A 15,568-nucleotide genomic window follows, 5' to 3' on the forward strand; every position below is an offset into this window, starting at 1 on the left:
GCGTGGTCGAGGACACAGTACAAAGAACAAATCAAAACATTCACCCCCAGTCAAGAGATCTGGGTTAAATCCATCATTCTTTTGCTCACCATGCTTTCCCAGTTTAGACCTGGCCATATGCAAATCAGTCTTGACCCTGTGTCTCATGGGAACAATCCAGCCCGAACTGCCAAGCCAGGACCTATCTGGACCAGAAACAAGCATTCTAGTACAGGTTTCGGGGTTTCACCCCTCTTCAGCCAGGATAGCTTGATTCCAGTGGCACAGTGAGCCCAGGACCCACGTCTGGGCATACCTGGCACACTTAGGGTGAGAAAGCAAAAGAAACACAATTGATGAACAGAATGCAGAAGAAATCAAAACGTTCACCCCTAGTCAAGAGATCTGGGTTAAATCCATCATTCTTTTACTCACCATGCCATCCCAGTTTAGACCTGGCCATATGCAAATCAGTCTTGACCCTGTGCCTCATGGGAACAGTCCAGTCCGAACTGGCTTTGGCCAGAAAGCAGCTCCCTGAGGGTTTGCGTGCTCATTTCACCAGAGCTAAAGCCCCAACCACTGTGTTAGCATGCGAAGTTCCGGTCGTATATATCTGCCAGGCAGCAACATGGCCACATTTTACATGTTGACAAAACACTACTGCATGGAAAAGTCAGGTCGGAACAGGAACATTACCTGTTCAGTTCTGCAGGCCCTCCTCTTATGAAATTGGTCCACAGACACACCTCCCGGGATGTTTTACTTCGGTGTCTATTCAAAAGAAAGGAATCTACGGCTAGAAATCTCTTTCAGATGAACAAGTTAATGTAAATGTAAATGTACAGGAATTTATATAGCGCAAATCACCAAGCGGTTTCTAAGCGCTTGCTTTGGGAACCCGTCCTGGTATTCCCCTGTGAGATAACCCCGGCAGGGTATCCGCAAGGTGAAAGCCAGGCATCCCGCCGCGAGGGGCCGTTGTGGAGATTAAGCAAGCTATTGCCCAGAGTCGCAGAGTGTGAACCCGTGAATCGAGTAGGCACCGGAGCGAGAATTGTCGAGTCCATGGACATTTTAGGACTCAAGACCCCGCCGAGCCGGGAGTTGAACCCTGGTCCCGGGCTGACCTCTGCTTCCAGGTCTGCCTCCTCTAGCCAGTGAGCCACACTTCTCCACTTACTTACCCCTGGTAACATCTTGTCTGGGAGAGACTCTAGCCGCAGATTCCTTATTGACCCACCCATCGTCCCCGCTCAGCAAACCGATTTGTAGAGACTGTTTATGTCCCCTTTCGGGAGACCTGGATTTTCCACACATGTTGTTAGTGTTCTTCGTGGCTCTGCGCTCCTGGCTTGGAAAGTCAAAAAAAGAAACTGACGTCAGCACGCTGGGGTGGCGCCTACATAGGCAGCGTGCACAACACTTCTGACGGTACCATGTGGAGCTAAACTATGCCACTCACTGGTGCGCAGAGGTACTGCTCGAGATAAAATCCCTGTATGCAGTCAAACCCGTGGGGATGATTCAAAAGGTAAGGAATCTGCAGCTAGTCAGTCGCTACCAGATGAGGCAATACCAAAGGTAAGCAGCTTGTTCGTTATTGCTTGCTTTTCGGATTCAAGCATGTGAATCTACGAAAGATTCAATACTGGAGAAAGAACAGGTTACCTGTGCATTGTGTGCAGTAATGATATCTTTCATAGATTCACATGCAACCCTCCCCTCCTCTCTGTTTAAAAGAAGCTCAATGCATTGTATACCTCATTTTACTTTTACACTAGGGCTGAGAAATCTGATGAATGGTAGCCCTCTTGGGAAGAATGATTCAGGGGCTGCTTTCTAATTGACTTAGATTAAAGCTTATTGAGCGCTTGGTTACTCCAGCGGAGTGTACCCGCGCTAAGAAATCCCAGTCCTTAAACAGCCGAACCCTGTCCACCAACCCCTTGTCCTAGAAAAAAGACCTATCTCAGAAAAAAACTGAGATTAACACCAGTCCCCCAGGGATGACTGAAAGAACCAAGTCTTAAGTTTTCTATGAAACATCATTTTTGAAGGCTGCATCCTCAGCTCCAAAGGCAGTTGATTCCATGCTTTGGCTGATAAAAAACCAAAAGACATACCTCCCAAATGTGTCTTTTGGATTTTTGGCACTATCAACGTAGCCGTGCCTACGGACCTAAGATTCTGAGTAGGTCCGTAAGGAGTAAGTAAGGGGCGAAGATACCTAGGCCCTCTCTCATTGAGAATCCTGTGGCAGAAACACAGAACCTTAAAAGTAACTCTGGCCTGCACTGGTAGCCAGTGTAGCTCCTTCAGGGCCGCTCCCACAAGGATACACCTCTGGATGTTAATATCATCCGGGCAGCTGCATTTTGAACTTTCTGCAGCATATTCCAATTGCTTTTTTTGACCCCTAAAAAGACGATGTTGCAGTAATCTAGACGAGATGTACCCAGGGCCTTCACAATGGTCTTTTTGGCATCTAGAGGAAGAATATCTAAAAAAAATCGTAGCATTCTTAGAAGGCCAAAACAAGTGGCTGCCAGAGTTGAAATCTGTTCTGTGCAAGATAAGGTGCTATCAAACCAGACTCCCTAATTTCTAATCTTTGGATTAGGCGTCGGGGTTGTTGCTAGTTCTTGGCCACCACCTATGTGACCAGATGTGAGGCTATTTGCCTATTACCAAGATCTCGTTTTTGCCTTCATTTGATTGCAGGCAGCTGAGCTTCATCCAACTTGCTAGGTCACTTAAGCAAGCTTTTATTTTAGGCGCCGCCTCTATATCCTTTTGCTCCAATGTGATAATCAGCTGTGTATCATCAGCATATGACACCAGTTTTATCCCATGTTTCAGTACAATATCTGCCAGTGGGCACATATACACATTGAAAAATGTTGGTCTGTGAGCAGAGCCCTGTAGTACCCCTTGGGACACAGGGCGTATCCCAGACTTGAAGGGGCTTTGTAGAACCTGGAAGGGTCTATTCTGTAGGAAGTGTTTGATCCATTCCCATGTGCCACCTCTAATACCGGCCTCCCACAGACGTTCCAGAAGAAGGCCATGGAAGACCGTATCGAAAGCTGCACTCTGATCCAACAAGATCAATGCTGCTGTCCTTCCGTCATCAGCTGCAGTTTTTAGTGCCTCAGAAGCCAGTAGTAAGGCTGATTTTGGTGCTATGTAGCGCCCTGAAGCCAGATTGAGTCATGAAGTACCTGGTATTCTTCCATGAATTTAGTCAATTGGATATTTAAAAATTTCTCAGCAATTTTCACAAAGATTGGGAGCAATGATACTGGTCTCAGATTTTTTTGACATGCAGGGTCCAAAGATGGTTTCTTTAATAACTGCAACACCATTGCATGTTTCCAGTTGTTTGGAACCTGACCCGAGCTGAAAAACAAACTTGAGTTTGGTTCTTATTAAAACGATGTGAATTGGTTACCAATGCCTCTTATTTAAGCTTTACTGTTTAGTGTGTTTCTCTACACTACTTATTAGAATTTCAGTGGGACTTCTGCCACCATGAAAGATTCAAGCATGTGAATCTATAAAATATATTGATACTAGAGAGCCATAGTGTGCAGGTAAGTAACGTGTTGTATACAGTGACAGTACATCTCATACCATACCATACTATATAATGTTGGGGTATACTATACTATGTAGTGACAGACTATACTATAATACAGTGACAGGCTTTACCATATAATGCCTGTCAATACCAGTCCATACCATACAGTCATACCATACCATGAACTACAGAGCATTAAATCTGAGTGTAAGAAATTGGAGCGCAAATGGCGGTTAGATTTTTGTCTCCAAACTAAAACCAAATATAAGGAAGCATTGCGAAAATATAAAGTCAAACTTCGTAGAACGAAGGCTGTACATTACAAAACTCGCATTGAAGAGGCAGAGAACTCCCCCAGAGAAGTGTTTAAAATTTTTAAAGAAATCTCAGTTGTAGTTAATACTAGTACTCCGGACAATGGCTCTGTGGAGGAATGTAATAGAATAGCAAGCTATTTTTCAGGGAAAGTCCATGATATTTATGCCTCCTTCTCGGGCGGCATAATCTGTGGTCGAGACTTTGAGGAAACAGTGGGAGTAAGCACAGTAGAAAACCATCTCAAAGTCTTCTCGGTGCCCCCTCCAGAGAGACTAACGAACATCTGTCAGAGTATTAAATCTGGTTCCCCTCGAGACCCTGCACCTCCTCGGGTGCTGGGGGAAAGCATTGTGGTGCTGGAGCCTTACATCAGGCATGTACTTAAGGTCTCATTTGCATCCGGAACTTTCCCGGACAGCTGGAAGAAAGCATTAGTTCTTCCCATTAAAAAGAAACCAACTGTTACCCTGGAGGTGCTCGAAAGCCGAAGACCCATCTCTCTACTGCCGTATCTGGCCAAAGTGGCAGAGAAAGTGGCCAACATACAACTTATGGCTCACCTGGAAAACAACAACCTCCTGCACCCCTCTCAATCTGGCTTTCGACCGGGTTTCTCCACGGAGACTGCTCTGCTCAGAGCAACAGAGACCCTTCGGCAAGGGGCGGACTCCGGGCATACCATGGCACTGATAATGCTTGACCTCAGTGCAGCGTTTGACACTGTAGCTCATTCAATCTTGCTACAGTGTCTAAACAAAGCGGGTATTACGGGGGCCGCACTAAGCTGGCTGAAAGCATTTCTTACAGATCGGAGTTTCCAAGTCCTATGGGGCTCCTTTAAGTCGTCGGCCATTGCTCTAGATCAAGGGGTGCCTCAGGGCTCCTCCCTGAGCCCAAGCTTGTTTAGCTTGTATATGGCCCATTTAGCAGAAGTGGTACAAGCATATGGAGTGGAGTTAGTCTCTTACGCGGACGACACCCAACTGCTGATCTCCCTGTCACAAGCCCCTGAAACAGCAGCATCCAATTTCAAAGCATGTATGCAGGCGTTAGCAGGCTGGATGAATTCGCACTGTCTAAAGCTCAATGGCTCTAAGACAGAGGTAATGGTGATTGGAGGAAGTAACTCAAGCTGGACAGTGGATTGGTGGCCCACATGTTTAGGTCCCACGCCCAAGCCCAGTAAGGAGGCTAAAAACCTAGGAATATGGGTTGATCCCAAACTTTCCTGTGAGGGACATGTCAACCGCCTTGTGGGAAAGTGCTTTGGGATATTAAAAACCCTCAATCACACTTTGGACTTACTTCCACTGGAGGCCAGACGCACCTTGGCCCAAGCTTTGGTCACGTCCCGTATGGACTACGCAAATGTGCTGCTCTTAGGCACCACGGAAAAAAATCTAGGGCGCCTGCAAGTTCTTCAGAACACTGCCGCCCGTCTGGTGCTGAGACTGCCGAAAAGAGCAGCCTCTAAACCTGCTCTTACGGCACTACACTGGCTACCAGTCCGTAAGAGAATAATGTACAGAGCACTTCTAATTTGCCACAGGATTGTATGGCATAAAGCTCCATCTTATCTCTCGGACTTGGTGCACATTTATGAGCCAGCAAGAGTACTCCGCTCAGTAGGAACGGGTCTATTAAAAATCCTCCAGGTTAAAAGAGCTAAACTGGGTGGACGTTCCTTCAGGCTGCTAGCGGCCAGCAACTGGAACAAACTCCCGATCAATCTCAGACTGGAAGAATCGGAGGCTAATTTTAGAAAACTTCTCAAAACCCATTTGTATAACATCTAAATGTCTCACGGGGGGGAACAGTGGAGTTCTCAGCGCCTATACGTCTTTTTTCTTCTTCGCAGCGCGGGGACACGCCGTGAAGGCGTCACCAGGCGCTTTATAAATTTCTTTATTAATATTATTATTATTATTATTATACCATTCAAAGACAGACTATACCATGCCATGCTATACAAAGACAGGCCATACCACCCCATACCATACTATTCAATGACCACCCTTACCATATCTTTCTATATAGTAACAGACCATAGCATTCTATAGAATGAGAGGTCATACCAGACTATGCAATATCAGGCTGTACCATACTATAAAATGAGACCATGCCAAATCATACAATGACTTAACATACTATACTGTACAACAGCTTACCATACTGTACGATAGGCTGCACCATACCATACCCTACTATACAGTGATAGTCCATACCATACAATGACAGTCCATACTAAATTGTACAATGATAGTCCATATTATACGATGCCATACAATGACGGGCCATTTTATTCAATACCGTACTATACAGTGACAGGCCATACCATACACAAGTTATTGTACAATCATATTATAGTATTACTATTCTATATTATTTTTTCTATATAGTATATATTAGATTATAATATATTATGCTCTAATCCGTTTGTGTAAAGGTTGTACAACGTATCTAGACAAAAAAAATGACAGCCAGTAGATCTCACATGTATGAGACCTATGGATTTTGCTTTTGGCCTTCGATTTGTTTGTAGGTCTGTCCTACAGATAGCTTGAACTGTTTGTTGTCTAAGACCTATTGTCTGCAATACAATGTATAGAGTCGGTCTTGGGTCAACCAGTTCCTTACCTTTGGTTGGCTTTCTTGTCTCATGTGCTTGCTTCTTATTTGATAACTTTCCTTCCTCCTCTTTGTGAGAAGTTGGCCTGGCATATGCTGTCCACTATTCTAATGAGCACCTTGCACCAGTCCAACGACCCTTATTGATGGTAGGTTTAAAGACAACCTATATAGAAAGCTATCCTAGTGGAAAAGCAGCTTGTTTTACCAGTCTATAATCTCATGAATGACCAAATGAAAGGAGAACCACACCAGGTATATATATATATATATATATATATATATGTATTTATTCTAAACACGTCCCTCTAGTCTCTTTATGAGGCTAGAGGCAAAAGTACATTCAGTAAACTTATTTAGCACACAGTAAATTAGCACAATATGTGGGTAGCCCTAGGAGCGTACCAAACCATATACTAAGAAAGTGGTATAAGAACCACGACTTACATAGATACAAGGCCTAGAGCCTTTAGAACGGCTAGGGCCACCAGGAACCACCCAAGGTAGTGACACAGGGGATCCACGGGGGACAAGTGCAGTGTCTAAACACAGCCGCGAATCACCATCAACTTCTATGGGGTAAGTCGCGGTTGGAAAATTACAGATGAAGGACACTTAGAAGAGGACTTGGAGCAAACCCCTTTAGAACTAGGAGGTTCTAGAGTCAACACCCACGGGAGCACCAGAGTACTCTAGTTACCTCACCCAGGGAAGCCTAGTGCATAGGTGTCTTTTCGTGTCGGGTTTCGTCGTCTATTTCAATGGCGAGCTGCTGAAAAGTGCTGCAGGCGACCAAGTGGAAAGTGTCCGGGTGGATTGGCGATCTAAAGATCTGAAAGCAGATGGGACAGAGTCTGGGTCACTAGCCAGTGACCAGGAAGGCGATGAGAAGTTGCCAACAGATGTCTGGTGATTTCAGGTGAAAGAGGTGAAGCTTGACTCTTCAGCCACGAGGATCAGGAGGCGTCGACGACGACTAGGAGCTGGATTCGAGCTGTCCCACGAAGGATGTCGAGTGCTGCGGTGTTGGTATCTGGATTGGACCAACAAGGCTTGGCAACAGCAACTCACGCAGAAAGCAAGGATTGGCTTTGGTGCAGACCAGCAAAATCTGAGGGACTCAACCTTTGGAGGGGAGTCAGGGCACGTCTGGAGCAACCAGGAAAGCCCGAGAAACAGAAGTTATTTTTATGGGGACCCACCAGTCGACGGACCAGGGATCGCGAAGGAGCCTAGAGCGGAAATGCTAGACGCAGGCCCACAGAATACTCGTGGAGTGTAGGTCCACAATCTTCGGTGCAGATGGTGCTAGGGGCTTGGACTACAAGCAGTCCAATGCACAACTTTTAGAAAGCTCGGGAAGTCGATGCACTTGCAAATGTGCACGGTGTCCAGGAGTTCCGGTCCCACGTCACTCGCGAGGGCTGCGGGTATCAGCTTTGCTAGGATCTCGCGTCGGCTTCTAAGAAGTCTGGAAGTCCGTGTCCTGTGTCGCAAACCCTTCGAGATCCGGCGGGTGCCTTGGAAATGCAGACCGGCAGGATGCTTCTATGGTGCCTGTTTGAACAGGGGGGGTCACTCCTTGACCCCAAGGGAGATTCTTCCATCTTCTAGTCGAAGTAGAATGTCGAAGTTCCAGGATATATGTTGCAGAGTTTCGTCCAGGGTAATCTAAAGTCTTAAGGACTCGGTTCCTATACTTATACTAAGATAGGGGTTTGGACTTACTATAGGGACCCACCTATGGGTGGATCCAGGGAGGGGGTGGTTACACCCCTTTCCCTTTGTCCAGTTTTACGCCAGAGCAGGGACTGAGTGCCCCTGCAACCGGTTTGAACTGGGATATGCACAGGGACACCAAGTGTTCCCCCAGCACTGTCTGAAAATTATGAACATTACATGAATGCTCCCACCCAGCCCCAATACACTAAAGCCTGTCTGGGAGGAGGTTACACCTCCCTGTGACGGGAAACCTATTGTCCAGGCCTCCCCTGCTAGAGTTTCGTCCAGCAGCAGGAGGTCAGACTTGTCTGTGGCTGCAGCATTCATTTTGTGATGCTGGGGCTCTTTTAAACTATCACCGGTTAGGTAAGTGTGTACATGTCTTCTCCCTCTAGAAGAGTGGAATTCTACCCCCGCCACCAGAATTGGCGGGGGGGGGGTAGGATCCAAAGTGTTTCACACCAAACACAACATGTTTCCATGCAGCCATTCCAAAGTTAGTATTAACAGCAAGGTTATAATGCACTTAAGTGTATATGGTCTGGCTGCATCACAGAACAGCTACAGAGAAGTGATTACGAAAGCTGCAGAGGGGTCCTGCTCATGCATGGGCACCCTCTCACACAACACCCAGCACTCTGCCTTCAGGATTAAGAAGGCCTGCCATAGGAGTGACTTATAGGTTTATATGTGTCAGTGATTAAGGTAGATATAGGTAACCTATAATCTCAGTAAGGGGTGCCATTTTAGAAGGCTTCCCAGTGGTGGCATAATACATTATTCAGCCCCTGGTAGGCCTCTGGGGTACCTATGCCCTTAGTACCCAATGTACCATATACTGGCTGGGTTCCTGGTTAGCAGGGCCCCAGCTAGACCAAAGTCGAAAAACAGTGAAACCCCATCAAAAAGTGAGGGTAACCATAGTAAGCAGATCCTACTCTCCTACACTCGTCTATTTGACTCTCTCCACAAGCGAAGATTCTTTCTCATCTATTTAGTTGGATGACTTGTATCTGTTCACTGCTTGAATTCAGGGAACTGCTTTATTTTGTACTTTTATTTCAGCGTTCCGTGGGAGTGCATATGATTTCTTTCTTGCTCTCTTGCACTGCTTCTTCCCTCAAATCCCCGCTCCTGTATTTTCTGTTGGTCTCCTCTCTACCGCCCAGGTCATCCATTGCTTCTCACAGCTTTTTTATTTTTAACCCCTCAAGATTTCATTTTCCCCTTTCATGCATTGAATTCTCTCCACCCTACCAGCTTCTCTATTCCACCACCTGTCCCATTAAGTTTTTATTTAAACAATGTTTTCTCTTCTTTTGTTGGATGGCTTAGGAACCTCAATTTCTTTTTACCAGACTGCTACTTTTTCTTTTTGTGTGATTTTGTGTACATTTGCTTTTACCTTATTGCTTCAAGTTTGGTGTCCATTATGCTGCAGAAAGGCAAGACTTGTTGGCTTTGTAAATGCTTGTTAAAATTTGCCTTTTAAAAATGGCCATTTTCGATCTTGGAGCAGTAAACTAAACTTTGAAAAAAAAGCTTAATTGCCCATGCACGTGATGGCCACATTGAACTGCTTTTTTCTGGACTTCAAACTAAATGGCTGCCTGTGTGTGGTGATGCATATCATATTGTAAATTTAAAACTAGTTCAGGGTAACCATCTCTTCTGTGTTCTTGTATCTGGATGCACCAATGGCCGAGTTGATTTTATTATAATGTTATTGCAATTTCAAAGTGGCATAGCCAGTAGCTCGCCATTTGTTGTGTTGCTCTCATTCTTCCTTGTGCCTAATTGCTACATCTCCATGTCCTGTATCATAACTTAATAAAGTTAAGTGGCATTTTTTCTAGCCAATATAACTTTGCATTGGTGGACTTTTAGCTCCGCTTGCACTAAAGTAGGTCTAAGGTTATATTTTTTGTACAACATTAGGAGAATGATAGAAATTATCAGTCCATCACACATCCTCCCTAAATGTGGACTCTTTGCAATATTGCGAAGTTCTTACAAAAGAAAATGGTACAAAAATGAAGAATTCTGCATGTCCACCCTTAGGCCACAAGGGATATCCTTTTCACAATGTACAAACCATCACTCGAGGTTGCATTGTTCATCACTGAGTCGGGCAATGCAATACACAATGGCCCCCATCAAGGAGCATTTTGATGGAGTTGGGTGTTGATGAATCACACTAACTGCCTTACTTACAATTGTATTTGAATGAGAATATGTCCATGCCTTTTATAGTATACTGGCATGATGGCAGGACCTATCAAGGTGAGAATAAATGAATGCGCAAATTCTCTTCGTTTTAGATGCACCGCCACCAAACTGATTGCTCACTTCCGGAGATGAACCACATACCAGATGACATGACTTGAATTGTCCTAAAAAAAATAACCTGATGGAACAAATACCTAAGAAAACCTCTTCATAAAAGAGCAAAGATGGATTTATAAATTGAGGCCAGCGGTCTTAATGATGCGATCCCATGGACTCTATCAACTAAACAAATTATCACAATAGGCGGCAGACTCTCCCCTCACAAAATGCTCTATTTCACCCTCAGGATATGCTGTATTTCATCATATTCCTCACCCTTCATATAAAACTCGATTGAGAGTGAATCTGACTATAATCCCAAAATGAAACTGGCATTATCAGTGAGTGATAGTAAAAGATAATTGCATCCTGGTTCCCTCAAACTAAACATTCAAAGTACATAATTTTGATTTTATTTAAAGTGTGGTGTTGCACTAAAATGTAAGTGCTTGGACACATTTTATAATATATCACTGATGAGATATTCTCACAGTGAGGGTTTGTACAAAGCTAATTATAATAATGCCTTATAAGGCCTGTCATTATTTTGCAAATGTCTCCCAAGATGGCTATCCAAGACGCCAAATCAAGCAGACCTTTCCTCAGGTGTGGCCTGCAGTCACCACACGCATACCTGAATAAGCCTGTTTAGTAATATCAATCATAAAATGGTGCCTTCCTTCCTAAATGTGGATTTGGAATGTAGTACCATGTCATCTAGAAAGTGTTCTTGGTTCGCTCCTCCAGACTTCAGTCAGGCCCGGTGTCTCATGTCTGCAACAGGCCTAGGTCACAGCATGCCCACAGGCCTATCAGCTGGGCCAATAATGTCTAAACACTCCAAGTCTCATTTAGGGTCACTCAGGAATGGGGTGCATGCCATGAAGGAGACATTCACATCCCAACTATTCCTATGTCTAGATGTGTCCATAGCGATGCCTCTGAATGTTTACATACACTGAGAAAGTCGATGGCATTGTTAATGCTTAGTTCAAGAATGGAAATAGAGTGAGTGCACTCTAATTGCAGGAGGAGAAAGCAGCCACTTATGTCTGTGTATCTGTTATCAGCATACAAACAACTTTTGAAACAGTTTCTTGCCCTTTCACAAGATGGCAGCATACCTACAGGGTATAATGTGGAAGACTGAGGACTAAGATTGATTGTAAATCTATCCTTCTTTGGTCTCTGACCATCATAATGCAGTATTGAATCATGTGATGGATTTTCTTTGTTGCTTTGTTCATAAATAATATATTGAATTGTGCTAATTTCAGCTTTAGTAAAAAAAATGTCGCTATTTGTCATTTTTAAATAGTCCAAAAGATGCCTGTATGAGTTCCTGCTTCTTGAAGTGGATTGATTATTTACCTTTTTTTTTTATTTCCCTCAAGTTCATATCTTCACTGTGAATGGGCTACAGAACAGCATCTGCTTAAGGATAAAAGAATACAGCAGAAAATAAAGCGTTTTAAAATAAAGCAAGCACAAAGAGCACACTTTTTTGCAGATGTAAGTAATGGAAATATATCATTGACTTTTGTATGAGGATACAGGTGTTTCCACAAAATACATTTTGATATTCGAATTTGAATCTAAGTTCTGTAATTTAAAGAACAATTTAGAAAACCTATTAGCAGTAGACATGTCTCCTTTCTGTTTTTGTTACAAAATATTTCAGATTCAGAATGTTTAAATCTTTACTCCGCAAAAACAATGCATTTCAGAGAATGCACCGTCTAAATGTTTGACTTGCTCCCATGAATTTCAGACAAAAGTATTGTTATTCAGTAGCACATAATGTAGTGCAGTGAAACACTTTGAGATTGTTTTATCAGTGCTTCATTTTCACTTAATATGGACTTAAAATACAGAAAAAAGTAAACCTTTATGGTCACAGAGAAAATGTGCCCTGGAAAACATGCTCAGTCCTGTTCTCTATCCTCTAATGCCTCTCTCAGCTCCATGCACCTCAGTACTTTTTTTTATTCCACTTTTCATAGCTACTCTTGGTCCTGCTTTCTATTGCCAGTTGTTTGTCCTTCATTACCATGGTCTGGGTACTGAGCATACACTTTCAGTCCTTCGCAATCTTGATATGTAGGTCACTTGTTACTATGATGCATGTCATCAGAAGTTAAGGGGTCTTTGCAGATTTTCCTGGTTCCCTTTCAATTTGTGATCGTACTTTCCCGTCTAAAACATCTCTAGAGCTGGGGCCTATTTTACTGGGAGAGCAGACAATTTCAGTTGGTCTAATTCTAGCTCTGCCCACTTCTCTTGGTGCACAAATATGCTCCTGTATATTTTTCCCAAATCCGATAGACTAAGTTGTACGTGCCATGTTATTTTCCGCTCTGCGCTCCATTGGACTAGTTTTCCTTTTCCAAACAGTCACTCAGGAGACCTAGTAGGACCTGAGGTTGCTACTGCTCTGGGCATAGGTTTTGCATGCACCAGACCAACTTTTAGCTCCTTGTAAGATGCATAGGAGAGGTCATGATATATGTTGAAGGGATCGTTTGTGGGCCCCATATATTACCATCTCTTGACCTGGTAGCCACCGCAATGTACAGAAACTGTTCAGCTATCTGCCCTTCCATCTTCTCACCCACACCCACTTTTCTCCTCTTCCAGCTGTTTCTTGTGAGTGCTGGCTGACTGGGGATAATGAATAAAGAAGGAAACCAATACACGGGAAAACTGGATGTGACTTTTCCCAAATAATTATGTCTAAAGTAGCCTTCTAAAGAGGGAGACAGTTTTTACCTTAAGGACGTCTCGGTCAATGGTAGTCTTGCTACCGAAGACACAGATACCCTTACAGTTAATGGAAATTGTTAAAGCCTTACTGGGTTGAAGAATACGTTTTTTTCCTCTTAGGAACATATTATTTCTCCAGTATTAAATCTTTCATACATTCACATGCTTGAAGGCAGGGCTTCTACTTTGCCTACAGCAACATAATCGAAGGAAAACCTATTATCATACGAAAACCCATAAAAGAGAACATCCAATGGAAAGGGAACCCTCTCAGGAACCTTCTAAAAAAGATCCATAAGTGTAATGGAAAAAGACCTGTGGACAAAACTCCTGCTCAGACAGTGGGTTGATCAAGCTGTTTTACATATGCTTTTTCACACAGCCCAATTCTAGATGGCAGGATTATGCAGAGCATGTGAATCTACGGCACTATATTCCCAAAGGTATTTTCTTCTGAGGTAAGAAATAGTCCTAGACGTCGTCCACACCAACATCAACGACCGCGGCAAGAGTATAGTCATCAAGGCCATCAATCACCGATTTTTTTGTAACAGACATCTGTGGCTTCCTTATGGCAGCCATTTACATTCTTCACTCTCTGTAAACATCCTTGAACAACACCATTGACAGACCCTTTGTTAGCCCTTATGACAAAGGAGAGGATGAGGAACAAGAAGAGGGTGAAATAACTCAGACCCTCCTATGGTTGGTGGTTCGGAATGGGAAGACTACCTGGACCATTATCAGCCCTGCTAACTCCACCGGAAGCAATTTCTCCTCTGGACTGCATAGGAGGATTTCATGCTCTCTTGTAGAGAGCTGCAAGGTGGTTTGATCTTCCTATTCCAGTGAAACAAGCAAACATTTCGTCCTGATTTTAAAGAAACAGCTTGCAAGTTGTTAGATCTATACCAGTTATTGACCACAATGGTCCGAGATTTTTGAAGCAAATGAAGAATCCGGCAACCGTGACGGTCATAATGCGTGTCTGAACAAGAAGTACAAGCTACAGGACGATTTTCTGGCTTGCCTTATTGAACACCCAAAACCAGATTCGGTAGTGATTCAAGTGGTCAAGAGGCATTCTAGGAACCCATCATCCACACCTTGTAGAACTCTGCCAGACAAAGAGGAAAGACACCTAGGCAATATAGTCAAACAATTTTTAGCAATGACACCTACCATGATTCGAGCTACCAATGCACTAACCACATTGGAGTGATGTAATGGGCAGATGTGGGTACATCTGGGGGCGAGCTCTAATTTTTACCAGAAGAAAGAGAAAAAGAAGCAACCACAGTTATCCAGAAGGACAAGAGAAAATCTGTCAAGATAATTGACACAGCTTTGGCTGTGGTTCAACAGGTTTTTGCCAGCTAGTAGGTGCTGCATTTTTAAGGAGGCAGATATGGATCAAAGCAACCTTCAGGCTGGAGGTCCAGACAGATCTTGTATATGGTCCACTATGGTGAGGCCTTGTTTGGCAAGCATGTGGATGAGGCCCTTTCAGCCCATAGTCTGATACTTAGACTGCAAGATCTTTGGGTATATTGTAGAAGCGCCGCTTTCAACCCTTTCGAGGCACTAAATGACAAGGTCTGTTTTATCTTGAGGTAATTCTCAGTCCTACAGATTCATCCATACTCTCAACAGCAGGGGTACCACCAATAACATCCACAGCAACTGTACCGCCATCTGAAGCTTACAACTGACAGCTGCGGCGTAAGTCTACCCTGTCATAAGGAAAGGTATTCTCAAAGGTGTCATCACCTTACTTGCACCGGTCACCAACTCTGCCCCGCAGCAGGTGGACGGAAGACTTTCTAACTACTCAATCAGCTGGAGTTCTATCACAACAGACCAGTGGGTGCTGATATTATTAAGAATGGCTACACTTTAAAATTGGTTCCACAACCTCAAATTACACCTCCTGACGAGGCGCCAACTTTGTCTGTTGAAATTGGAGATTTTGTTTTGCTCTTCACACAATCGTAGATATAAGGGTTTCTAGTCTGGTTTCATTTTAATCAAGAAGAGATCTGTCCAATGGAGATGAATATTAGAAGTTCAGCAGCTAAACAAATTCCTGGAAAAACAATAATTTTGTATGGTTACCCTGCAAGAAATACTTTATGTACCTAACCCAGGGAGATTTCATGACATTTCTTGATCTCTAACATGTTTATTTTCATATTCCAATGCATCAAAAATATTTGAGGTGGCTGGATACAATTACCAATTCAATGT

At 43.7% G+C, this 15,568-nt stretch overlaps 1 protein-coding gene across 2 annotated transcripts in view; it reads left to right on the forward strand.

Annotated features, from left to right (window-relative positions):
* CHD9 (chromodomain helicase DNA binding protein 9) overlaps positions 1 to 15,568 on the forward strand; it is a 2,123,706-nt gene that overhangs the window by 531,282 nt on the left and 1,576,856 nt on the right. For both annotated transcript variants that reach the window (XM_078670246.1, XM_078670247.1), the window contains exon 10: positions 11,953 to 12,070. In XM_078670246.1, coding sequence (XP_078526372.1) covers positions 11,953 to 12,070 — 118 coding nt within the window. The remainder of the gene's footprint in view (positions 1 to 11,952; positions 12,071 to 15,568) is intronic.

The sequence above is a fragment of the Lissotriton helveticus genome, chromosome 12 (assembly GCF_964261635.1).
Source record: "Lissotriton helveticus chromosome 12, aLisHel1.1, whole genome shotgun sequence".
NCBI classification, from domain to species: domain Eukaryota; kingdom Metazoa; phylum Chordata; class Amphibia; order Caudata; family Salamandridae; genus Lissotriton; species Lissotriton helveticus.